This window comes from Gallus gallus, chromosome 4 (assembly GCF_016699485.2).
Source record: "Gallus gallus isolate bGalGal1 chromosome 4, bGalGal1.mat.broiler.GRCg7b, whole genome shotgun sequence".
In the NCBI taxonomy this organism is placed as follows: domain Eukaryota; kingdom Metazoa; phylum Chordata; class Aves; order Galliformes; family Phasianidae; genus Gallus; species Gallus gallus.
The window spans coordinates 39,179,515-39,205,866 of NC_052535.1; the positions used below are offsets into that span (position 1 = coordinate 39,179,515).

At 43.0% G+C, this 26,352-nt stretch overlaps 1 protein-coding gene across 10 annotated transcripts in view; it reads right to left on the minus strand.

The window, feature by feature from the left end:
- Positions 1–5,209: 5,209 nt before the first annotated feature.
- The window catches only part of STOX2 (storkhead box 2), a 129,814-nt gene continuing 108,671 nt past the window's right edge, over positions 5,210–26,352 (minus strand). For all 10 annotated transcript variants that reach the window (XM_004941063.5, XM_040699645.2, XM_046940779.1 and 7 more), the window contains 3 exons: positions 24,343–24,495; positions 14,944–17,206; positions 5,210–10,777 (listed from right to left, as the gene is read on the minus strand). In XM_004941063.5, coding sequence (XP_004941120.2) covers positions 10,582–10,777; positions 14,944–17,206; positions 24,343–24,495 — 2,612 coding nt within the window. In that variant the 3' untranslated portion in view covers positions 5,210–10,581. The remainder of the gene's footprint in view (positions 10,778–14,943; positions 17,207–24,342; positions 24,496–26,352) is intronic.

Consider the following 26,352-nt stretch of genomic DNA (forward strand, 5'->3'; position numbering starts at 1 on the left):
AGCTCCTTGAATTCATGTGAGAACTCAAAAATACGAGCATTTCAGAATTCAGGTTGACCACACTCCTCAATTCTCAGGCTTTGTATGTAATCTGTGCAGCTGAAAAGCCTTTTGCGTGGCTCCCGCTGGTGTCCTGGCTGCTGGGGAAGCTTTGCCGGCTGGGCCTTCAGGAGGGCACCTGTGTGCAGGGGGAAGAAACCTATCAGCGTTGATGAGAAATAACACCAGTTAGAGTGCTTTTGTTTAGCTTGGAACGCTTCTGCAGCTTGAGGAGAGGAGAAAAGGAGGTCCAGAGACGGCGAGGGGAAACTGGCAGCTCCCCGTTTGCTGCTTTTATTGCTTTGTTTTTTCCGTTTCTCTACCAACAGGCAGGGACGCCGAGGGCGCGAACGCCGCAGGCTCGGGAACGGGCACGCGCCGCCTCGGCCGCCATTACCGGGCTCGGAGCGCCCCCTGCCGGCACGGCGGGCCCGGCCTCGGCCTCCATCCGCCCGGCGTGGTGCCCGAGCTCTGCCCGGAGCGGGGCCGGCCCTCCCGAGGTCGGATCACTCGGAGCGAATCCCTCACGTCTCGTACAGCCGTGTCCATACACCAAGTGGGAAGAAGAAATGCAAGGCCCTCCGACGGGAAGATATTCAACGGCCGAGGTGTGGGGAGCTTCCCAGCGAAACACAGTTTACTTCTCACTGGCGCTGCTGGATGCAGCCTGCAAGGGCCCAGCAATTAATCACTGGTTTGTTGGAGGAACACAACGCAGTCATAAAGGCTGAATTTTAAATGCTCCCTTCTCCAGTTTGGACAGTGACAAATGAAGGGCCGCAGAAAAGCAGGTGTGGCTCTTGAGGAAGTCCTCTGAGGGCAATTAAAAATGGGAAAGCAGCTGGTAAGTGTGCAAATGTGACAGCTACAGCTTAAAAAATTAATACAAAGGAGGAAGATGGATGAATTAACGGTGTAGAAGCTGAGGGGCCACGCCATGGCAGATGAGGTGCCTGGTTGTGCAGGACGGTGCAGGGGTCAGCCCAGGAAAGCTGTGACAGCCCCATGGCCTCGTGGTCCCCAAGGCCTGTCCTTGGATGGGCTCAGAGCAGAGCACCTGATGAAAGACCCCACAGCCCGCAGGAGGTGCTGCCCCACACGCCCCACAGCATCCCCCGGTGTGACAGCCGGAGCCGACGGCAAGGACAGCTCTGAAGGCTTCCTTAGCACCCTGTGATGGTGAAGGGGGAGGGCAGCATTCAGGGCTGGTTGTTCCTGAGTCAGCTCAATGGGAGCTAGGGCTGCCAAAAGCTGGCCGGATTGCATGGGCGGTTCTTGTGGTTTCCAGCCAGTCTGTGGTCTCCAGTGCTTGCTGTTCTGGACCTTTGTCCCATTGAGAAAACATACAGTAATTCAGATATGAGTCAAATTAGGAAGGATTCCTAATTTACCATAGCGATTATCACTTGGGAGTTCTCAACAGCTGTATAGACAGTGCCACGAAAATAAAATGTGAGTGACATGGAAAGGATTTCATATGCCTGTGCAGCAAAGTGTCAGCCTCACAGCTCCCCCGTTGCCAAGAGGGGCACGCGGCAGCAGTTGCTCCTTGCTTCCCCACCTCCCTCCTGCAATCTGTTATGTCTGCAGACCGCTGCCTCGTGCAGACATCTGGGATGCATCACGCGCCTTCTCCTCCTGGAGAGAAGAGATGATTTTTTTGGACGCAAAGTAAGCACAGAGGCGCTCCACATCCTCTGGAAGGGAACATAGGGCAAGATGCTGCACGTACGATGGGAACTGGGAGAAGGGAGGGAGGAGGTTTTGTTGCGAGGAGAACGTGAGAGCCTTGTGGTGTTCAGAACTTTCCTGAATGGAAACATCCTATGCACATGGGAAGGGAGGAGGTGGTGATGGACTGAGATAAGTGGTTTTTCCTTGCTTTTGCTTTAGGGGGCAGCCGGAGCAGAGGTGAATACTGCCAGCAGTGTGAGGACGTTTGCTGCTTTGCAGGCGGAGGTTGGTTCCCAGCTGCGGGCTGAAGCGCAGCAGGTGGTGCTGTGGGTCAGGGGACAGCCAGCAGCGAGGGCCCAGGCAGGAGGGGCTTGCTGGCAGCACTCCCGCCAGATGGGACACCTCCAGCCCTTCCCATAGAACCACAGAATCATTAAGGCTGGAAAAGAGCACTAAGATAGTCTAGCTCAGCTCCAACCCATCCCACCGTGCCCACTAACCGTGTTCCTCAGAGCCACATCTCCACAACTCTCAAACACCTCCAGGGACGGTGACTCCACCACCTCCTTAAGCAGCCCGTGGAAGTGGAAGCCTTGTAAAATTACTATTTGCCATCCTGTAAGGCTCTAGTTTTCTATTTTTTTCTTGCTTCTGCCATCAAAAGTAAGAAGGGCTTTCATTTTATATTCAAACGCTTCCCTGCGCGCTGTGATTTGGTGGAACTGTTATCTGCTCTATGGTGCTGGAGCATGAGAAATATGGGCGCTGCGTGTTGGATTATGGCTGATAATAAAAAAGTAACAGGAGTGCGTTCTGCCTCTAAGGAGGAGCAATAAATACATCAGCTACCTGAGGTGCGAGAGCTCTCGAGCTTCCTTGTAATGAACAAATAATAAATCTCTAGGGCCCGCTGGAGACTACTTAGAGATAAAACACCACGGTTGGAGGAAAAATAGCCTTCTTCTGAAGTAGGTGAGGAGGAGACGATGATGGAAAGCAAAGGCTGAATGTGCTGGGACAGCCCCCAGGGCTGAGCATGGAGGAAGGCTGGGCGGAGGTTGGTAACAACACACACCTGGATCATTTGTAGGCTGGAGAGGGAGATGGGCCTAAGTTAGGTAACAGGGCCAGCAGGTGCATGACAGACTGCACAACCCCGTGAGAGCCCCACTGCTCCATCATCACCGCCTGCCATTCCCAGCACCAGTGCCCTGCCCAGGAGCTGAGGAACTTTCTGGATCTCCCCTTGTGTGCATGGGACAGCCCTGACCACGTGGAGATGGGAGCTCCTGGCTCCCTTTGTCAAGCTGGAGATGTTGCATGGGCGGCATGTGATGCATACATGCAGATGAAGTTCAGGTCTCAACCATCAGCGTCTTGCAGCTGGGTAAAATGTCTCACTGCTCCTTTAGAAGAAGAAGGAAAATTGCACCACCTTGCTTATGTTGAAAATGAAAAAATGCAGCTATTTTGCTGAGAAGGTGTGCCAGGGCCATGCCTCAGCTCAGGGCCACGGCTGGCCTGATGGCAAGCATTTGAAAGTCATCATCAGCTTGTGTCCAGTGGAAGCAAGGGGAGTTATGGCAGCTGGATGCTCAATAGGGATTTTCTGGCAAGTTCACGTTGGGAACAAGCCAGAGGCAAGCACTAAACTGGATGAAGGAGGGCTTCTCCCTGCATGGCCTCCCTGTGCTGGGCCAGTGGCTGGGGCCTGCTGGAGAGCAGCAGGAGGAGGATGGAACACAGCTGAAGCAGTAAGGAGCCGGTCTTATGGCTGCAGGAGGGCATCCCAAATGCTAAGCTCAGCAGTGTCCCAGCCTGTCTGCGGGCCGCTCCACATCATCCCCTCCAGAAGGACAGGCTTCTTCCTAGAGCACAAACGTGTACGTGCCAGTTGATTTATTTACTGTGCTTGTTTTCAAATAGCTGCCAGCATAGGGTTAGGTCTTCTGTGCTTATCAGGATGAGAGATGAGAAAAAAGCTTTAAAAAAATGTACTTGGGATTTCCTGCTCCCAGTCCCCATTTGTCACTCCTGTGACAGCAGGGCTAAAAATACTCTGTTCAGCACGAGGACTTGGAGGCTGGAAGGAAGCTGCTCACCAGCATGAGCTCTGCTCTCCTAGCACAAAAGCCAGTGGTATTTCTGGAATCGTTTTTCTCAGCATTAACTGGGGCCTTGCTCAGCGCTGGAAGACAAATGAGAGCGGGGGCTTTAGCTGAGGCTTGGGGACTCCTTTCTGAACCCTCAAAATGCAGAGATGTTAGATGAGGAAAGCACAGTTAGAAACAAGAGTAGCAGTCAAAAGGAGAGCAGAACAGAAGAGATGAACAGCGAAGGCAAACTTCCACCCAGCATTTTTTTAAAGTCACCAACCTGGAGTGGTATGGTTGGAAGGGAAGTGCTGATAGGAGCTCCTTTTCTTCTCTGGGGTATTTAAATGAGCAGTGAAAGTGAAAAGAGAAAGGAATGAAAACGGCAGGAAGGGGCTCTGTAGGAGTAGGATGACATTTTAAGGAGAAAGGGTGAGAAAAGGAGCAAAGGATGTCTCGTGTCACGTAACGCATGGGAAAAAGAAAACAACCAGAAGGAAGAAAAATGCCAAAATGGAGCAGAAGTGGGATTCTGTCAGAGAAGGACAAATAAACCAGGAAGAAAAGTCAGACACTATAGAAACAGTTGAGAAGCCAATGGAAAAGAGCAATGCTGGAGAGAACCTTCAAAATACCACCTGACAAGGTATCTGTAGAGATAGGAGGACGGAAGTCTGTCCAGAGGTCCATGCTCCCAGCAGAAAGGCACAAGCCAACAGCAAGAGAATGGTTCTTCAGCGAAGCAGTGCACTTTCACTTTTGACTTGAGAATCACACAGTCATAATGGCTGGAAAAGAGCTCTAAGATCACCCAGCCCAACAGTCCACCTACCACCAATGTTGCCCACTAAGCCATGTCCTTCAGTACCACATCCCCACATTTCTGGAACACCTCCAGGGACTGTGACCCCACCACCTCCCTGGGCACCATCCAGTTGCAGTGCCTGACCACTCTTCTGGAGAAGTTTTTCCTAACACCCAACCTGAACCTCCCCTGGCGCAACTTGAGGCCATTCTCCTAGATGGAAGAGATGCAGCCAGCAGAACAAAAAAAGGCATGGTAGCAGTGGCAAAATCCTGGAGCCCAAACCTCTCCCAAACCTCTTGGCTGGGCACCAGGATGCGTGTGAGACTTTCCAGCACTTCCCCAGGCCTGCACTTTCCCCCCTTCCCATTGGGGTTCTCAAAATGCAGCCAATTTCCTCCCTCACGCTCTCAGAGCCCCCCAGGGAGGCACACACGGACACAGCACACACCCCGTTTTTTCTGAGACCGACGATTTGTAATGCAAGGTCTCCTAAACGAGGGAGAGAACGGTGCGTTAAATGGAAGCGGTCCTCTCTCAAATGGAAAGCGTTTTCCCTAAAAGCCGCCGATGGGTACAAAAAAATCCACTTAAAACATATAACCAAATGTTATTTAATATCTTAAAAAGTAACACAATCCAAAATGGATATTTCACACAACACTACATAAACAACATGAACACAATATTACCATATGGAGGGACTTTCAAATATAGACTTACAAAAATCCCTGTCCTTTTTTCCTTTAAATTATTATACTAAGCATGACAAGTTATCATCATTTACAATATGGTACACTGACACAATAAAAACCATGTTACAAATGTGCTGTTATAAATCAGTAACGTTAGGGAAGACATTTCATGAACCGTAATTATTTCATATGAAATACTATACAATATAAACAGAACATCCATCTTGGATGACCTTTACAGCAACCAGAGACCAAGTAATTTTTAATTTTTTTTTTTTTTTCAGTGCAAACACATTTATACAAGGCAGTCTTGGCTGCAAAACTCCCTTCTAACATACAGTAAGTCCCACTTGCATTTATTAACTCATTTAGACCTAATGCAACAGCCACATTCAGTCACTCACAGGAAGTTACCTGCAGAATTACCATCCCTTTCAGCACACGTCTCCTCCACACACCAAGGTAATCCCCTATGCCAGCTCTCCCCGCAGCTGGGCCGGGCACGGGGCTGCTGCCCCCCGCCAGGGATCTCTTCCAGCTCCGGGCGTGTGCGTGCGGCCTTCTGCTCCTTCTCTGCCCTTAGTGTCTTGGGGGGGAGGAACACGGAAATCCTCAGCTCAGAACTGAGCTTCAATGGAGTTAGCGAGCAATTCCGCTCTCTGCAAGAGGGGGGAAGCGGGGAGTGACCGCCAGATTTACACTGTGGGGCTGCAACCAACGCTCGGAGCCGCTACGAGAAGCGCGAGTCCTGGATTCCTCTAGCACCAGCCTGGCTTTAGTTGGGTCCTGCGTGCCACGCAGCTCTCTGATGCAGTATCCATGTACTTTACTTATGTTGGGGGGGAACGCTTTAGATATATACTTTGTTTTCTTTTAAAGAATTATGTAAAAAATAGAACTTTTCTCTCTTAATACTGTACAGCTTTCTTCAGAAGAGCAAAGAGAATTGTAAACTGTGCGGGTGACACCAGATCAGGAGTGCTATTTGCTTCCTCAGCACAACTTGAACAACTGTGTTTAGGAAAAGCTCCGGGAAATGTATTCGAAAAAACACATTTTTAATTAAAAAACCTGTTCCTAGAACCTGTGCTGGCAGTACTTGTGTGACTGGAACCTGTTTGGCACTGCTCGCCTGAGAGTCCCCGCAGGACCGCAGAGTAGCTCCTCCCTTAAACCGACCGCGTGAAAACTTCAGAGTATCAACACTTTGGTTAACTATGAAACTTTACTTGAATGACTTTTGAAGAGAATGAAGGAAACTGGTTAATAATTCTGTCCACAGATTTCAGCCTTTCTTTGTTTTATTTTTCAGCGTGCCCTGACACGAGATGGGGACAGTGCCACCCACCTGCCTGCCCTGGCTGAACCAAATGGAGGGCTCCAGGGCCAGAAGGCATGATCTGGGTGCAAAGCATGACCTTGGCTTCCTCATTCTCTGCTATAAGAACAACTGCTCTGGCAAGCACTAGGCCATGGTTTTCATTACAATATTTGTTTCCTGATACGTTTTAAAGTTGAGCGAGCATCGCTGCTTGTTTTACGGACGTTTTACAATGATGCAAGGAGTTAAATGGATGACCTCTTATGCTTTTTAACTGAACTATTTTAATAGCTAAATTAGTTCCACTGATGATAGTATATTAACTTGCATCGGGATAATGGTACTAGGTTTGCTGAAAGAGGTGTTCACAAATCGGGGCTTGTATATAAATATGATCTGCTTAAGTTCAGCTGCCACTTTCTTCCTTTGGTTTCTGGGGAATCTTTCTTTTTTCCCTCCTGAAAGGTGGCTTGTTGCAACCGGCTACTTTTCAAAGGCCAGCTTCATTTTTCTTGGAAACCTGCCCACGTTCTTAGAACAACAGGAACATACCTTGAGCAGGGTCCCTAATGCTGCTCCCAGCAAAGTCAACTAAGAGCTGCTGGTCATTTCTACAGGAGTGAGCGGTCCACACACTCCAGAAACCAGAGCGTGTATCGCTTGTTCTAACCCTTACCAGTTCCAAGAAACCATGACCTGACCTGCTGGCAAAAACAGAGGCAGAATAGGGCCCAGCGTATTTGCAGGCTGGCGAGAAAATACCCGGAGCGTCTTCCCTTAAAACCCCACACCATCAATCATATTTCACAGACTGTAGATGTTCCTAATTTGCTCAGTTACATACACATTTTCAAGTTCTACCAGGCAGAAATTGTAGCAGTAACTGGGGAGAGGAGGGGAGGGTTCAGCCTCCCTTTTCACTGTTATCCCAATTATGCAGCCTTGTCAAAGTCTTACATGACTCATCTGAAGGACAGATTTTTAATATTGTAAAAGGAAATTGTGGCAATGGAAACACGATGACTTCATACGCAAGCATTGACACACAAGAGAACGCCATGAGCTAATGCTTCAAAGTTTTTAACCTTGCTTTGTACAATACGCTTTTATGTTGCTGCATTTCATCAAATTCATGGAGGTAGTTATATGTGTAAAAAAAATTACCATAAAAGTAACATGTTGTATTATAATAATACATATCAAGTGTGCAAAATGCCGACAGATTTGTGTTGACCCTTTACAGTTGAACACAACACAGATTCAACCTAATCTAACTCTGTAAACCTTTAAATCGATACATTAGAAGAATGATAGATAAGCAACCATGTAATACAAGGCTATGATTTCATCAAAGGATTAGGGTGACATAAAGCACTCAAGCTCCACTCTCGTGGTTTTGTTACCAGAACCTCAAGATGGAATTTCCTTATATTCCATTGTTAATTTTTAAAGAAAAAAAGAAAAAAGAAAGAAAGAAAGAAAAAAAAAGGAATTCAAGATTAGAACGTTTCTATTTGAAACTTCTGTTTACATTCCATATTCCAAGAGTCACATTAATATTGGTACAATGCCACGTCAACATTAATATGACATTTATGTTGTCTGCTGGTCTCCGGGAACGTTAGGAAACTACATACTACACAGTTTGTAGGTATGTACTGTCATGTTTTGTTGGAATTATCTCTTCTGTACAACCAGCTGCCTGCATAAGTTCTGATCAGTTTATGAAAAACACTTCTCCAAAAGATAAAATTTGTTTTTGCTCTTCACATTCTAATACTGCCATTGGTACTTCAGATCATTGGTTGTAATTATTATAATTTTTTTTTAAGTTTTGACATTTTTATTTACTGAATGGATACATACTACCGATGTCAGAGCTTGTCTCAGAAAACAAAATCGCAGTCAGCCACTGCATAGTATATGACAACTCCCCACAAAAACTCTACAGTTTGCATGGAGTAAGCGCGGCTGGAGTTACATATTGAATAATCAGATGCGTCATGCAAAGCGCTATATGGTCATTAGAGCACATCTTGGAAGGTATGATAAGGCAGAAGGCTAAAGGCCAAGTGACTTTGATAACCAACCAAAAGCACAATAATTTCCTTCATGTGCACCAAAACGTCTTATTGCTCCTATGAAATAGAATTTGTACATTGAAACCAAGGAAAGCAGACCTGTGCATTTACTGGGTACTAGAGATGTTCTTGACAGAATTAGAAACTGATCGTGTCTGGTTAGAAAGTCGGCTAGTAAGCAAATGAACTTATATCCAACTGCATAACATAAGGCTGAACCTTCAGTGAACACTTCTGATGAGAATATAGAACATGAGTGAAGCTCAAATGACTTTGCGTACAGAGTAATACATGTCACCAGAACCTGATGAAAATACTGGTTCCCCGTCTGTACAGTTGGTTTTAATACCTGTGTACTACAGGAGCTAGACAGTGGAAATGTCCCTTTTCTATTCAACAGTTTGGACTGCTGAACGTTTTAATATCTTTGTTATTCTTCCACCAATTTCTGTGTTCTGACAGAAAACGAAGGTAGAATTAATTTTGAAGTCAGTTTGTTGCACTACCAGGTTGCATGAGGAACAGAGCAGAATGTGACCCTACACCTCTAAATTATTCTTGAAGTTCAACTATCTTTAGAAGTTACTCTGCAGTAATTAGCATGGTAAGAATTACTCTGGAGTAACAGTTTCGGGGAGAGCAATCAGGATAAACCATACCTACAGAACTCAGTTTTCTACTGCCCACCATACAGACACATTTAATTTCTAGAAACTAAACATGTCCATAAAATGCTAAATTGCAAATAACATCCATTGAATAAAAAGGCCAGAAGTTTATAATTCTCTAAATTTTGTTCTCTGATAATCACTACACTGTATGCTATTTTTAATAGCCTAATTTAGGCACTCTATTTAATAAGCTACATAAAATAGATTTATGTCCTTCCACTAGAAAGAAATCAGTTCTTCAGGCCATACTTGTCATTTATATCATAAAGAATATTTTTGTTCAAAGAAATCAGATTTTTTTCTGGTTTTTGCGTTCATGGCAAGTTGCAATACCAGCAGTGACACGAGAATCAGATTATCTTTTTAAAACACTTGACGTAAACCAAAGATATTTCCTATATTTTGTGTCACTCCGCACTGCAACTCTACGACAGTTATAACTTTCCCTTCCCTCCCCATTCCCCCCTCTACGCAAAGGCCTACCTCCCCATTTGTGACTGCAGAAGGTCACGCAGCGAGCTTCAGTACACCAACATCTCTCATACTTCTGAAACACAAAAGGGAAAGCCGTCTCCCTCCCCACCCTCCACGCTCTAAATAAAAGAACCTCTCCTTATTCACTTCAACAGGAATTTGCAAAATTGTGTCACAAAAACGCACAGTGAAAATGACTGATCGGTACTGATAATTCACAGACAGAGCCGAGGTCATCACTCGTCACGTTTGGTATCGTTTCTCCTCGCGGTGATCCTGGCCGGTCACTTTCAGCACTGGCTCAATTTTTGAAGGAAACCAACCCTGCAGCAGAGTTTAGCTTCTGACCAGGGGCATCACACATCTGTGGCATTTTTTTTTTAAATGAAGTTGGCAACTGCATGGACATAGAAAATGCAGATTACACTTACAGTGTCTAGACTTTCATATATGTGCTCAGTTACAATTAAGTGAAGCAAAAAGTGTACATATTATCCCTACTGCTATTCTGTTGCTACAGAGCCGCAAATGTGAAAAGCAATACCTCGAAAGAAAGATTTATTCGTTGCCCCTAGTCTACATAGCAGCACAGTTTAAGTAAACACTAAAACTGTGGTTGAGATGCTTTTTTTTTTTTTTTTTTTTCTCTCCAAAGATGTAAACATCAGTCCCAGTGTCGTAAACTTTTCTGTACGGGATAAGACAGAAATTCTGAGGCAGGCTGACTATCAGACACTAGTGACAGAAGCTTGCAGGCAGTTAGCTGGTTTCTGCAGTTTCTCAGCTTCGCTTGTCGGCGGGTCTGCGGCGGCTCGGAAGCTGAACGCTGGGCCCACACCGCCGTGTGCAGGGCTCAGAGCAGGGTTCTGACGTCTGTTGCTTTCAACAATGCTCGAAGTGTTGGATGCCAGGCTCTCCCGAGTACTAGAACGGAAAAGAAATATATATACGCACTCACATATGACATGCCGATATATCTATCGACCAGACAGGAAAGGAGAATAGAGTGTTTTATAATAGGCTTCCTGTGTTTGTATGCAGTGTCACATCAATAAACCATCTCATTTTGACGGCTCACATATGTTCCTCCAGAACGGGTTCCAGCAGTACTCAGCAGTCACTGTGCTGTAACGCGGGGACAGCACTCAGCAGAGCCGGAGCTGTCACACAGGGTCTGTAAACCAAACCACTATCGAGTATCTGGATTTTGTTCCCAAGGACATACCTTCTATTTTGCATGTGGTACATAATAATCTTTTTTCCCTGGCTGGTGCACTTTTGCACAAAGTAACTTCATCAAATCAGCTCTGTGCATAGGTACAGCTAGGACAGCAACCACGCAACACAACTTGCTTTGTTGTCTCCTATCTGCACCTTTCATGGATTATTTTTTTTTTAACTAAAAATGCTATTTTACATGAAACACAATAATGCTTCTGAATGCAACACCTGAATCGTGCCTCACAGCTGAGGCTACTGCAGCTCACAAGATGCCAGCAAATCAGAACAGCCACAATCATTCTCTGAGCAAGGAATGCTGTTATCTCACTTGGATAACGGACTGAGTTCCTTTGGTTCTAACACACCGTTTGTCTTAGCACTTAGCACTTCCAAAGACTATGCCTTTAAACAATACATCTAACTAAGAATGCAGAAGAGCCTATATTTTAGCCCACAGCTTCAAAAAAACTCATCCATATGCTACAGCTAGTTTTCAGTACTACCACTCTTTTTGTTCTCTTTTCACTCAGTCTCTAAATCGTGTTTTTCCACGCAGAGAGAGATTTGGTTTTCAAATAGCCATGTGGATCCTGGTTATGTATTTTTCATCTGTAGCCTCACTTCTTTGCAAAATGACATCACAACTTGCTAAAGACATGTTTCCTGAGTACATTTAGACTACCGGGTGTTAAATGGGCACTACAACCAGAAGTACTAAGGAGAGAGGGAGAAATGTGTCAGTGCGCGACACAGGCAGAAGAAGAAATGTCTCATTTAGCTGTAGTAATAAATTTAGCTGTAAGTCATCTTAAACTGACTGCAACTAGAATGATGCTTTTAGAGAAGCTCTTGTTGATCTCTTGAAATCAATCAAAATGGCACTGATCATCTGCCAATTTCTGCCTCGTAAGCAGTTCCAAACAGCTACGATGGCTGACGCATGCACTGAGCTGCAGTGACACAGGGTGTGCTTCTGGCCCTTGATTCCTCTCCTTCTGCTTACAAACAAGAAGAGATGCAATCTTTACTGAGCGATCTTCAGAAAGCATTGTACCCTTTCTAAGGGACCACCAATTCCACATTTTCATACAATTTCAATTCCAGTGTTACAAACTGACCATTATGACATCTATAGGTAACGACTGCCGTGAGTTCTGTATGCAGAGTACTGCCAAAATTAGCTCCTTCCTTAGGTGACAAAAGAACAGCAGTATTATATAAGCTCTAAAAATAAAGCAATAAAATGAATACGGTGAGCCAGTGGATACCATATACCACCTGTATAAATGCAATGAACAAAATACTAAGAGGCTGTCCTCCAGACAGTAATGTTTTGATGAATTTCATACACCAAACATTTTTGAAGGCAAATGACCACTGCAAATCACAAGAAGTACCCAAATCTCATTAAATACCCTTCTGCTTTCACAGTGTAGAACTGCTAACTCTGATTCCCCAAGCAACACTGCATGACCAAAGAGCACCGCAGCCCGGCAGGCACAACCCCAGAGGTGCACATCAGCGGAGGCCCAGAGTATACTTGAGAGATATCACCAGATGCAGGTCCTGGTTTTATCCTCTTCCTGAGGCATCTGCTAATGGATGCTGTCAGAGCTAGGTGAATCTTACCAGATGGATGCTGGACGGTGTTTTTACATTTCCTGGAGAAGGGCTGTGGAGTACATTTTTTGTTACAAGGTAGGCAAGTAATAACATAATGGTAATTATAGCCAGAGGGTCCAAATCACCCTCATCTTCATTTATTTTAATGGAGTTAATTTTAATAGACCAAAAGCAAGCAAAAGCATCCAATTTAATCATCTTGATGCAAAACTCAAGACTTGGATACTTAAAAGCCTTTGAAATATCCAGAGTATATGCTGGCCTTACAAAACAAATACAGAGGAAAGAAAAATACCTACAGAATGTGGTTTGTTTTTTTATGTAAAAGCTTACTTTATGTGGCCTTGCAAAAAACAAATCATAATTAATAAACAGTAAAATTAAAACGGGGTGTGTAGAACACAATCATTATTAAAAGCTCTTTATCTGTTTCCCTTTTAATCTTAACGGAGTGGTACAGCTAAATCCAGTAAGCTCACAATATTCTGTTCTTTTCCATCTAAGTTTAAGTTGAACTTCAACAGGAAATTTTAGCTTTTGTGTAAATAATTAGGGAAGAAAATGCCTGACTTTGCATTAACCAGAGATGCAAGCTTATATTCTTATATTTTTACCCAGTCAACGTCTTGTCCTGGAGATTAAACACACTCAGCAGAGTAGGGTAGGCAGGGCAGGCAGTTACAAACATTATACACTTCCCTGCAAAAACTGACTGCCGGTATAGAACTTCAACTTAAAGAGATTACATTTTAAAATAAACAGCACAAATAGCCTCATACAGCAGCTGTATGTGAGAAAGATGTCGAGCATCTGCAGAGCAGTAACTGCAACAAAATCAAAATCTTCTTGTATTCCCTTCTTTAAGTTAGATTCAGTGCAAACATGATGATTTTACTCAAATTACTTTAAATTTTTTTTTACTTAGGAAAAAATCATACATATGTTAAAAGTCCGCTCCAGTAGTTTGATGTTCGCTGCGTGCTGCAGCAGGCCCAGCAATTCCTGCCTTGTCACTAACATCAAGCAGGAGTAACCATCACATCCAAAGGAATTTATTTCAGAATGACGTGACTTTAACTGAAAAGGAAAGTTAGTCCTGTGTGTAGAAGCAGGAAACCCTTCATGTGCCTTTCTGCGAGCCTTTGCAGTAGATTTTTTAGACTATATCATTTTGAGGATTAAGAACACTTTTTAAGTTAAAAAAAAAAAAACAATTTTCTTTCCTCTAATACAAATCCAGTCTTGGAGGTTTTATTTTTAAACACAGGCAATAAATAATTTAAGCCTAAGTAAGACACTATAGGAGAACAAGCATTGTAAATTATTTCTGTGGTTTTAGAGTCATTGTTCTGAACTCTGATGGGTTGCTATCCAGGGCAAACAAAACCAGGCAAGCTCCATTCCAGCAGGGACCTAGGATTGCTGAAGTCCAGAGGGAGAAGGAAGAAAGCTCAAGTGAAGGATTCTTAACCTGGAAGTGAGCTTGTCAGAACTTCAGGGTAGGAAACACACCAGGAACTCTCTCCTCACTATGTCTGTGAGACTCCAGGTGCACCAAGGCTTCTGTAATATCATCTGCAATCCCTGGGATGGAAATGAGTAACCCTTGCCACTGCACACAAATGTCTGGGCCCTTTCCCAAGCATCCGAGGCAAGACCTCTCTCTGCTGGTGTAGTACTGGGTCATCTCTGAAGGTCAAATATCCTAAGCCCTTTCAGCAGTGTGGAGGAAGCAGCTGTTCCAGACTCATTGGTTTGGAATGGTAATAGATACACTTCCAAAAAATTTGAAGAAAACAAACAAAAAAGCCAAAACCCAGAACAAACATCGTTTTTTGTTTTTTTTGTCTGAGCCAAAGATTATAGCATCTAGTTATGTCTAGTCTTCCAATTAGTCTTGATGAGAAAAAGAAGGAGCGAGTATGAAGGAGCTCATCCCTTCTATTCTAAATGCAAACACAAGTTTAAAACAGGAAAAAAAAAAAAAAAAAAGATACAGGGAAGTTTTTCAGCAAAAGAAAAATGAGTTTACACAGAGTTAGTACCACAAATGGTCACTGGTTGCTTACAGTATGGGAAAAAAACATATATCTGAGTATCAGATTCCAGAGCTGTAGAAAACACTGTCTGAGAACGCATACATTTGCTTAATATGGCCCTACATTCTGTTACTAATACAATACACACAAATAACTAAAAATTGAACTTTCTAGACCGTAAAGCTGCAATTAATGTGACAGTCCTACCGTGGAGAGTTGAACCCGCTGTCCACAGTAATGCTGCTGCTGTCCATGCTGTCCAGGCGGGCCGAGTGGGTGGCTCTCTGGTTGTTGCTATTTTCAGTTTCTTTTGGGGTGAGAAGAGTGAGATTCTTTTCAAACTTTCTTTGCAGATCTCTCTCTTTTTCCCTCTCCAGGAGCCACTGCATTGTGCCAACATCATCCCTGTTCTTCTCTTCCTCGGCATTTTTGTTGGTTCCCTCCTCCGAGTCATCGTCATCTGATACGTTGTAGTAGTCGAACGAGGCCTCCTGGTTCCCAGCAGTCTCTTGCTGTCTCTGTGAGACAGGCATGACTTGTGTGACTGAGGTTACTATCGCTTGTTCAAGTTTCTCACATCTGACTGGCAACGTGTCAGAAGGGGTCTTCTGATGGGGCTTTAGCAGGGGTGTGCTAGACTTATGGAAACTATTCACAGAAAGAGTGTTGTGCAGAGGTTTGAAGAGCGTATCCTTGCTAAATATTTCTTTCCTTTTATCAAGGCTGCTCGATTCAGCACTGTGGTGTTGAACCAGCCGTCCATTTGCAATCACCTCTGGAGTCTGGCCAACAACTGCCGAACTGCCACTTGGGCCCTTTGGGGACTCCTCTTTGTGCACCCCAGGATCCCTGGCAACATGCTGAGACTGTCTTTCTGAGGGAGTCATTTTTTTGAGCCCATCTGTCCCTGTCAGCGTGTCATGATCCTCTTTGTTCTTTCCCAGTGGTGACGGAGCAGTAAGTACAGTCTCACTGGACGTGTTGCACTGGAAATAGTCATCGACTGCAGATTTTGTTGTGCAGGAGTTGAGCTCACTATACGATGGCAAATTCTCCGTAGGCTTTTGTTCCAACAGACTACAGGAGCTGGGGGTTTCTACACTGCCACTAGCTATTTCAGGGATGCAGGTCTCTTTGTAGCCTGCAGATGAAATCAGAGCCCTTTGATGACTGAGTGATTGAGATGGCCTTAAAGTACTGTCATCAATGTAAGTTTGGCTAGTTGTTTGGTCATCTGGGCTACAGCCTTCACCCATGTCTTCAGGTGTGCCTAAAGTAGCCGAGCCCAGAGGTCCCTTGGAGTTATCCATGGATCTAGACCTTTCTTTAGCCTTACTAGACCGCTCATTCCTTGATCGTCTATCCTGCGTATGGCTGTGGCTCCGATGGACCTTAGAGTGGGAGCTTCCCCTGGAAGGTTCGGGAAAAGGCATTTCAGTTCTTCTTTTGGCCAGCTCACCAGACACATCCCATTCTGGTGTCATGGGAAAGTGAGATTCAATCATGCTAGGGTTGCTGTGCATTATAAAATTATCTCCCTTGTGTTCTATTATGAAACAGCCTTCCCGTGGGGATCGAGTCAAGGGATCATAGAACTCATACTCTCTTTCAGCAGGTATATCCAAATGAGAGCCATCTGATGGATCTCCTTTGGATACCCGAGTCTTGCTGTGTGACCTCGATTTCCCATGAGACTTTCTGTGATTCCTACTTTTTTTACTTCGTCCACTGTGGTGAGCTGAAGATCCCGCTTTGCTTCGTTGAGCTTTTTCTTCTTCAAGTTTCTTCATTAGTGCAGTGTGCCTCATGACATTTTCCACAGTCAAATCTGGGTTAATGCGCCTGATAATCTCCATTTCTACCTCTCTAGGTATAGTGGTAGGGGTGTCCTCGTCTCTCAGTGGCCACTCCTCGGGAGGAAACTGGGCAGAGAAATTTGCCAACTGTTTTGTCTTGTCCTTCTTAAAACTTAATCGGAATAATTTGAGTCCAAATTTCTTAGACTGCTTTTCTACATCCTTAGGCTTTGTGAGCGTCTCTGCCTTATAAGAAAAATTGACAGTACTTTTACTTTTCTCAGTGGGTGGGACCTGGCATAATGAAGGAGGACAGTATGAGTCTTTACAGTCTTTTGCTGACTTCCTCTGTAGGGTAGATGCATGCATGCTGTGCATATCTTCTCTGCAACAGTGGCAGGAGTCGCAGTGGTTTTTGGGTAGTGTTCGATCCCTGACGCATCCCGAGGTGGAGGGAGTGATAGTTCCTTGTTGCGGAGAGGTACATTGAGACCTGTCAGGTATCCTCTCATCCAAATGGTACCATTTACTGTTAGTTCTTATGAGAGATGGTGTTATAAAGTAAGTCTGTGGGGTTACAATGAAATAACCATCTGGAGTTGGGTATATTTTCCTCTCCCGTACAAGCATATTCAAGGTATGTCGAAGGATTTCTGGACTGGGTGTTGGAACCCCTAGAAATGACAGCAAACAAATATCAGGGAGTGTGTAAACAACAGAGTACTCTGGCTCCCTCCCTCCCCTACATAAACCTGTTTTTCTAATGTACAAGCTGGAATATGCTGAACAAACAACTCCAAAGTACTTTGTTAGGCATTCTCTTGTCTGTTTGTTTTTTCACTTATCTCCTACACTTCAAACATATGAATTATTAAGAGAAAGGAGGCCATTAATGGAGTGCTAAAGAAGAAAGAAGAGAACTTCTAGTCACTTCCATCACACAGGTGACCCTAAGCTACAGGATGAAATTGCTGGAAAGCAAAGGGTGTTAGGAGGAATATTTCACTTTTCTTCTTCTTCCAATCAAATACCTATATCCCATTTCACCAGAACTATTTATAATAATGTACAGTCTTGTATAGAATAGTAGTTATTTGTTCATTTGGATGCCTAGGTTGTTTTTCTACAGAAGAATACCATGAAGGAATAAAAAAAAAAGGATTCCCCAAAATTGCCCCCCATCACAGTCTTAACTGAACTAGTTTGCTCTCCCATTAAAACATGTCTCAACTAAAACAGCTGCTCCAAAATACATGTTTTGATTTATACAGTTCAAGTCACCCAAAGAAACATTTCCACTATGCTGGAAGTTACAGACCTAGCTCCTAAAAATTTGCTTCTGCCTTTCATGTGTAATGCGAGGGATGCTTACCTAAGTAATATCACATACCAAGAGACAGTCAAGTATGTCAGCCACACATCAGTGCCACACCAGCCACATAGGAAACGTGGCATTGTGAACCCAGTCCTTCCCACTACCAGTACTCCTGCTGAGCTCAGTGGTGCAGCAGCAAGTCTTAAATACTTTATTAGATAAAATACCAAGTTAGCATGCTGTGCACAGGAGTAAGTTCCACGTAGAGCTAAGGGAACAAGAGTTTTAACAAAAGTAGTTTAAAAAGAAATCTGCTTGTGCTGAACGAGAAATAATAATCTTTCAAAAAATTTCAGTTGAAATTGTTATCTTCAACCAATATATTTTGCTGAACTAAGATCTGTTTAAACTTATTTTGGGCTCCTGACCTGGAAAGTGAAAAGAAGTAACAAACAAAATACATACATCATTTTCCAGGAAAAAATGCATAGGCCCATTATCATGACATACCTTTAATATCTACACAGAGCATGCTGAAGAAAATCTAGGGTAGGCTTGGGCAATACCACCCCTTACACTTTGCATCACAAGTGGTAGATGACTCCAATCTCAAGCTTACGTGCCTCTCCATCCTGTGCTGAAAATGCACTGCAGGGTCCAGTCCTGCTCCTACCGAGATGCAGCTGTCGTGAAGCAGCTAATCTCTCCTCCTTCCTCTACATGCAATCTGACCAAGCCACTGCACCCTCCAGGAGCCTACAAATAAATACCTCAACACATACCTACTACCTTTATCTGGAAGAACTTGGTCCTTCATCCTTATTTCACTTCACAAAAAAGAATGAGGAAAAAAAAAAAAGGAGAAAAAGGAGAAAGACATTCACCTAGGAACGCGAGGAAGAGATTGATATGGACCATCTCATGTTTTAAGCTAGCTTTTTTTGATACTATAACAAAAATGCCCTGCAAATTCATGGTAAAAACAAACACATATTTTTTCACCCAACAAACTATAATGACTACAGCATGTTAGGTGAGTGTCTAAATACTGGATGCACTGTAGTTATATTAATTGACTAAGTTGTAGGGACAGAGAACGTGCAGAAAAACATCAAGGAAAAAGTAATTAGCATGCCTGGGCAGTCAAAGACGCTGTAAGTGAATTGTGTCAGCCTTCTCAGTGGAGTTGGAGGCTATCACTCCTATTGCTTGCTGCATGCAGTACTTCCCTGCATTTCACTACCCCAGCTGAGATGATGGAAGATGCAGATCTATGGAGTACTGCTAATGCCACCTACAGATTTTGTTCACGTCTCTTACAAAAGCAGAAACAGACTGAAACATGAATTGGGTTGTTCAGCATCGTGAACAGGAGCAATGAAATTAATCTCTCTTTGCTGGTATTCTGTGTATGCCTTTATATCTAGTACTTCAGGTGAATATTTCAAACATGTCTGCATACAGCATAGTCTCGGCAGATGTGTACTTGAGTGTTCCTGTTGCTTGTAACCAGAGTGCAAAGATCAAATAGTTCATTTACATTAAGAAGTATAACATCTACCCTGCCTAATAATTCTCCTCTCCTACCTACTATGTCTATTTTACCTCTGAGCAGTTAAATATTTCACCCTATGACTCCAATTGTGTTGTTAGGTTTTGTTTCCAAACTCGAAGTGTGATACTGGGTGTGCAATGGGATTATGCAAATTTAGAAGCCCAAACTTCCCATACAAGCACTGGAAAGAGAGATATTCTCATATGGCAATTTGTATTCATGCAGTCAAAAAAAAAAATACAAAGGGAGTCCTTGTTCAATCCCATGGTTGGTGAGATTTCCGTTAGATTGCAGCAGGTTCAATAAAAAAATAAAATAAATGTTCCTCTGTGCAGGCATTACTAAGGTTTCTACAAACTTTAAAGAGGTTAAAAAACAGCAGAGGAAAGTCCTGCTGTGGATGAAGACCCTAAGAAAGGAGTGGGTCGTTCAATTGTTCTTCATATGGCAATTTCAATGCCATGCATCAACAAATACACTAAGGAGAAAGCGTACAACGTGAACAGTCTGGGACCAGCCCTGCTCCAACTAGAGCCACTGGCCAAGATTCTCCTGACTTCAACAGGCACAGAGCAGGCCCAAAGGCTCATAGTGAATGAAAAGGAGATCTTTCTTTTCGGTGTGTATTTACCCTCTGACAGCTCTATGCCTAGTCACATTTTGTGAGCCAGGGAAGCAAGGGGCCAAAGCAGCAACTTGTGCAATGTAACAGGTCAATGATCCTAAGGTGAGAAGTCCAAGTAGGAAAATTTGCACATTCGGGACTGGCCAGAGACCACTGTCAAGCATAGAGAGAAAACGCGAGGCTAACACAGTGCAACAACTTGATGAGGAGACTAGGATAGCAAGAGTTTCAAGACTGCACAGTCTCTCTACACTTATTGCAGCCAGGGCTGGGTATGCAGGGTTTTTAAATCAAGCCCCTTCTTCAGCTAGATCTGGAACTCCCCCACAATATCTCAGTTGTCTGACTCTCATTGTGGATAGACACGACTTGTGATTGACACTCCAAGGATAACAAAGCACTTAAAATAATCAAAGACGAAGACTTAGCAGCCCTACTGCATTGGAAATAACAATGAGAGATAGAGGGCAAGTGACTTGTCAAAGATCATGGCAACTCAGAGGCGCAAGCAGAGGAAGAAATGAGATTTCTTGGCTTCCTCAAGATCTTTTTCTTCACAGTAACCTGCCCACATCATTTCTATATATAACCTGCCCCTGCATTCAGAAGTCTACCTAAGGTCTCCCTCCTCCTATTAAATAGGTGCAAGAAATAAAACAAACAAACAGCAAAAAAACAAACAAACAAAAAAAACCAACCAAAAAAACCTACCAACCAGTAGTTTAGAGGTTCTATCATTTAAAATACTGCATGACAGCAGTGGTGTTATTTAAGATTATGTAGTGCTTAAATAATTCAAAAGCAGAAACTGTCTGGACACTGAATCATCAGACATGTACATTTTTCGCATCTCAAGAGAGTCTACTATGCCATCCACTGAGCTTCCAGACAGAAGATTATGTCTTGTTTGCTGCTCACAAAGAACACTGACCTAGAGTGAACTCAGTTAATGTATGACACTTACTTTAAGTGCTACATATACATTTCACATATTTAAAGAGCTAGCAGATATGAATGTGGACGTCAGAGGAATTCGCCAGCTTTCAGAAAACTGCTTGCTTCAAGAAGTGACCTAGTCCAACACACAGACACAGTTTCCGTGCTGAAATATCGAACACCTTAAAACAATTTTCATAACAACGTGGACAAATTTGGAAAGAAAAGAAAAATCCTTACTAAAGACAGCATAGTCTAAAGCTCGATGTTTCCTTCAGCCATAGCCATACAGATAAGAGGGTCTGGCTGCTAAACACAGGAACAGAGGTTACATTCTTAGCTCCTTATACTGGATTTCAAAGATTTACATTTAGTGCACAGGATTTAAACCACGGTCAATAAATTATAAAGTAGGGCTGTACAAACATCTCATTGGGTAATTGCAAGTTAGAATAATGGGAGCACGTGCAGCAGGAACTCTCCTGTTCTTCAAAAAACCTGGTAAATAACAAATGCCACAAATAAGACACGCATTATCATTACAAACTTTTTCAATAAAATAAATTCATGAAAAATACATCTGAAGTAGTATTTAAATGGTGTTAAGTCTGCTAAAATGATTTTCTCCTGAGCTGATGCTAAGGCTTAACAAGGGATAAAAGAAATACTCTGATTGGCTCATGAAATACTAGTTAAGGATGTGGAGTGGTTGCTATGTGATGTTATAAATAATTAGCATACCTTATTTCAGATAGAGCCATGGCCCAGATTTATGCCTGCACAATGGCTCAGCAAACTAGAGGGCTAGACTGCTCGTGTAAGATCCGCGCTGAGGAAAGAGGTTTATTATTCTTAGGCAGTTTGAGAATGGCATCTGGGGTCTTAGGAAATTTATACATGCCATGAAGAGCAGTGAAGCATCTGTTCATTAAAACACAAACGGCACAGGCAGACAAGTGCTGCTACAGGGTGAGATACAGAGAGGTTATTTGACAATGACAGCTACATCTACACTGGCGATGCTCTCCTCTCTCTCAGCGTATCATAGCATAATTAGGAAAAATAAACAATCAGAATATGGGAGGACATCAGATATTTGAAAATAGCCACAGTGAACAGAAAGACTCAAAAAGCCACGGCTGGTTTATAAGAGAGTTTGGGCAGACAAGTGGAAATATCACTCCACATGAGAAGAGGTTCCATTTATTGTATAAAGGTATGAGATACATGGATAGTGCTCATATATTGAGAGAACATGCATGCTTTCTCTGTTAAACACGTTATGGCTGGAAGAGAAGGGCACTCCTCTAGAGGGGGGGGAAAAAAAAAAAAACAACGAAGGGTAGATTTTTTTTTTTTTTTAACCATAATTTTCTTTATGTTTTGGGAAGTGGAGTGGGAAAAACAAGGCTCTCCTTTTTCTAATCCCCAACTTGAGAAATGCACATGTCCGTGGCCAGTGGAAAAAAGAGGCAGCAAGAGACTGTGTGCTAAGTTGCCTGAGGCTTCTTGTGAGCAGTCTGCAGCAGCAGAGCCTGTTGAATTATTTTTGATGCATGGCTCTGTCTAGCAGGAATAGCATAACGCACCACAGCACCCGATAGCCACGCTCCAAGGAAAGCCAAGGGATGCCACCAGTAAATTATCGTTTCCGCCACGCAATCATGTTTTTATTCAACATATTGATAGAATCACTGGAAAAAACACTTGCAATCTATGCAACCTTTCCAACACAGTGCTATATAGAAAACGTGACCTAGAAAAAAGCCATCAAAATAAATTCAACTAGAATTACAATTATGAACATTGCCTTCTTTGCATCCTATCCCTTACAACTTTCACTTCTATTTTCAAAATACTGAAGCATACTGAAAATAAGCCCTCTGCAAGCTAGACCACGTATCAGGACAGAGAGATAGTATTTACAAAACATACTTACAGTAATCTTTTCCAAAGTACAATTACCAAACGTCAGACAGAATTGTTTACCTCAAACATAGCTGCAGATTCAAAACTACATTTTAAAACCTCAGAAGTGAGTGCCAGTTGCAGCAAAAGCCAATGCAACCTTTAAGGCTTTAAGTTAACTCTTGCTCTGTAACTTTTAAGTTACAAAAAAATTCAAGACATGAAAACACACGGGATCATAGAATGGTTTGGGTTGGAAGGATGACCTTTAAGATCATCTAGTTCCAACCCCTCTGCTAGAGGCAGGGACACCTTCCACTAGACCAGGTTGCTCAGTCTGGCCTCGAACACTTCCAGACAGGGGGCATCCACAACCTCACTGGGTTACAATCACGGTTATGATGAGGCTGCCTAGAAGAAGCAGATGCATCAGTAGTTTTATTACTCAAGAATTTTTAATTGCTGCTTTTGTGTCATTAAAAGAAGTACAATAAAGAATTTTATTAGCTAGTTGAGAGAACTGTAAACTGAGGGACAGAAAGGACAAACATCTATGGTTCCCCAAACCTTCTACTCACAGAGAGTTGCCAAGTTAAAAAATAATAATATAATTTGAAGGTTTTCAAGCCAGAACTGCATCCAAGATGACTCTGAAAGTCCCTGTATGCTAGGCTGACAGCCTCCTCTCAGCTTAAATATAACACCCTCCTACTGAGACAGACACATCATCACCAATGGACTCCAGCACTTGTATCAGGCCCCACCAGATTTAAGAGTCTGTCCCACAAGCAGGATGTGGGAAACCCGTTCTTTTAAAGAGAACACTCTACACAGAGACCTCTGTAAGGTCAGCCCTACAGAGAGTGAATGATGGCACTTGAAACAGCTGAATGAAGTTAATAAAGCTCTTAAAACCAGAATGAAAGCCATGAGGTGGAATTAGTCTGTTCTGGATCCAACATATGCTTTTGTTCTCTTTAAGTAATAAAGAAGTTTTAAACTCTCCTGATTATGATGATAAAGAAGGTGTTTCGTGATAACAGTGACAAATAGCCTTATTCTTATATCAGTTGAAAAGAAAAAGAAAAAAAAGCCAACACGATTTGCTATTTAGTATCTCAAGACATTGTTTTAATATTTACGTAAAGCCAGGAATTGGCCCTGCAAAATGCATCTCACATGAACAGCCCCATCAAATGGAACTTCTCTGTCTGTACATATAAGAAAAAAGAACAGAAAAAGTTTTAAGATTAGAACCCCAAAGCTTCCTTTTACTTCTGGGTAGCATCTCATGATTAATCAATATTTCCATCCAGGAAAGTTAAGATAAACAGACTACTAAATGCTGAAACTCCATCTTCTAAGGAAGCCAAACAGACAAGCATCTTTTAGGTAGTGAGGTGAGGATTCTTTAACTGCCCTTTTACAGGCATGAGCTCTTCCGACCAATGATTTATTCATGCACAGCTACCTGGGAAGCAGGTTGTTAGGTGCTCCATTAGTGCTTCTTGTGTGACTTGTTTTCGGGCAGAGTTCATTGCTGAGATGGCCAGGCAAAGGATTTCCCCAAGTGGAATAAACTGTGACTGACTGATGGGAGACATGCTGATTGGTGATACATCACCTGCAAAAAGACAACAGATGTGCAATGAAGCGTTTTGTATAAAAATGCTGCTCACAGAACAACGATGAAGAGACACAGTTGGAAATGATGCATACAGCTCTGCAGTCTTTGTACTCTGCAGAATGAGAACCATCCAACTTATTTCAACCAACGTGCTTATTTCAGAACTTGGGTGCAGTGAACTTTGGAGAGGGGAGATGTATACAGTGCAGATACAGTTTCACAATGGATTTCACAATCCATTCAGTGGCTAGTGGTATGGATTGTCTACCACTTCCATTTGGCAGAATATGTCTATTAGTGACAGAGATTACAAAAATACGTTGACGTGTTAACGAATACCATTTCCACGCAGCTGGTCAAGTGGAACACACACTTTAAAGGCACAAAAGCATCAAACACCTAAAGACTGATACTTTCAATAAGCCTGTCTTAGATCTACACGTCTAATGTCTCTATGAAGATGATATATTTTTAGGAGTTTTTATGGTTCCAGGATGGTCTGAAAATAAGCTTTGCTGTAACTTCACGCAAACAGTTTTTTCTCATGGAATCTTTAAACATAATTCTCTAGCCCATCCTTAAAAGACCGCTGAAAAATCTTTAAAACAAAAGTTAGTGGAGAAATGATAATCTGATAATATTACCAAGACTGCACAAATACACTTACAGATACATATTTTTACATACTTTATATCAATATAGAATTGATCTTACATGCTGCTCCATACCTCCTCTTGAAGGGATAACAGATCCCTTAAGATCTCAAATACCGGGGAGAAACAGACTAAGAGATTTCCTTTGACAGTGGAAAATAAATAATATTCAAACTTTTCTCTGTAATTTTGAGGATCTGATATTTGCCCTATGAAGTCTATATTCCTACTATTTCTGCTAGACAGGAATAGCACTCCCTGAAAGTGATTATCAAAATACATTCAGTATTAGGATACATTAGGATCATTACTTTGTTAAAGAAAGGAACTGGTGAACTGGTGAGAGTAGCAAATTGTGTAACTGTTTCAGTGAGACATACCAGCAATGTTTTTCAATACACCAGCTGTACAATCTGTTGTGTACAACAGTGATACACATTACCCAAGACACAATAATGATTTAAGACACACATTGGCACTACGCTGCCTTCTGACTGCTGCTGATTAATCAGGCCTGACCACATCACTGTGACAAATCTTATCACAGTAGTTTTCCTCCAGCTTCAACGCAGCGCACCTCAAGACCCTCCTCTTGAGTGATGACCTTAACATATAACCTGTCCTGTGTATTTTCATCTATATGTGCTGGAGAAGTTCCTGCCAGAAGTGCTCTCTGCATGCAAGCAGTATCCATCAGAGAGGTTGTGATGAGGTGCAATTCCACACAACTCTGTTTGTCCTTTCATCACTGGAGAATAAGAACATCACAGTTACTAATTACTGCTTACTGATAACTATGCCTGCTACCAGATGAAATTTGTTCATCTCTGTTATCACTGATACACACAAGTCACTACTGCGCTTTGTCTAGGAGAATGGTTCATTTCACATCTAAAAAGCATCAGGGTTACACTAAGAATCATGCAGATTGAGGTAGTTGATTTCAGAAGCTTCTGCCCTTCGTATGCAGAGGATGGGTGCCACAGGTGCCCTTGTGAACACACCTGGGCTGGGAGCAGCCCGGCCCTCTCCCCAGATGGCACCATGCCTGCAGGGCACACCTTTGGGATCACCCTGTTGGGGCTTGTTACCTTAAACCTGGCTAAACACAGGTTACGCAACAGTAACGTTTATCTGGATTTTAGTCACCTTGCGCTGCATACAATTTCCCTTTTCAAAGCAGGCCTCCAGCACAGAATTA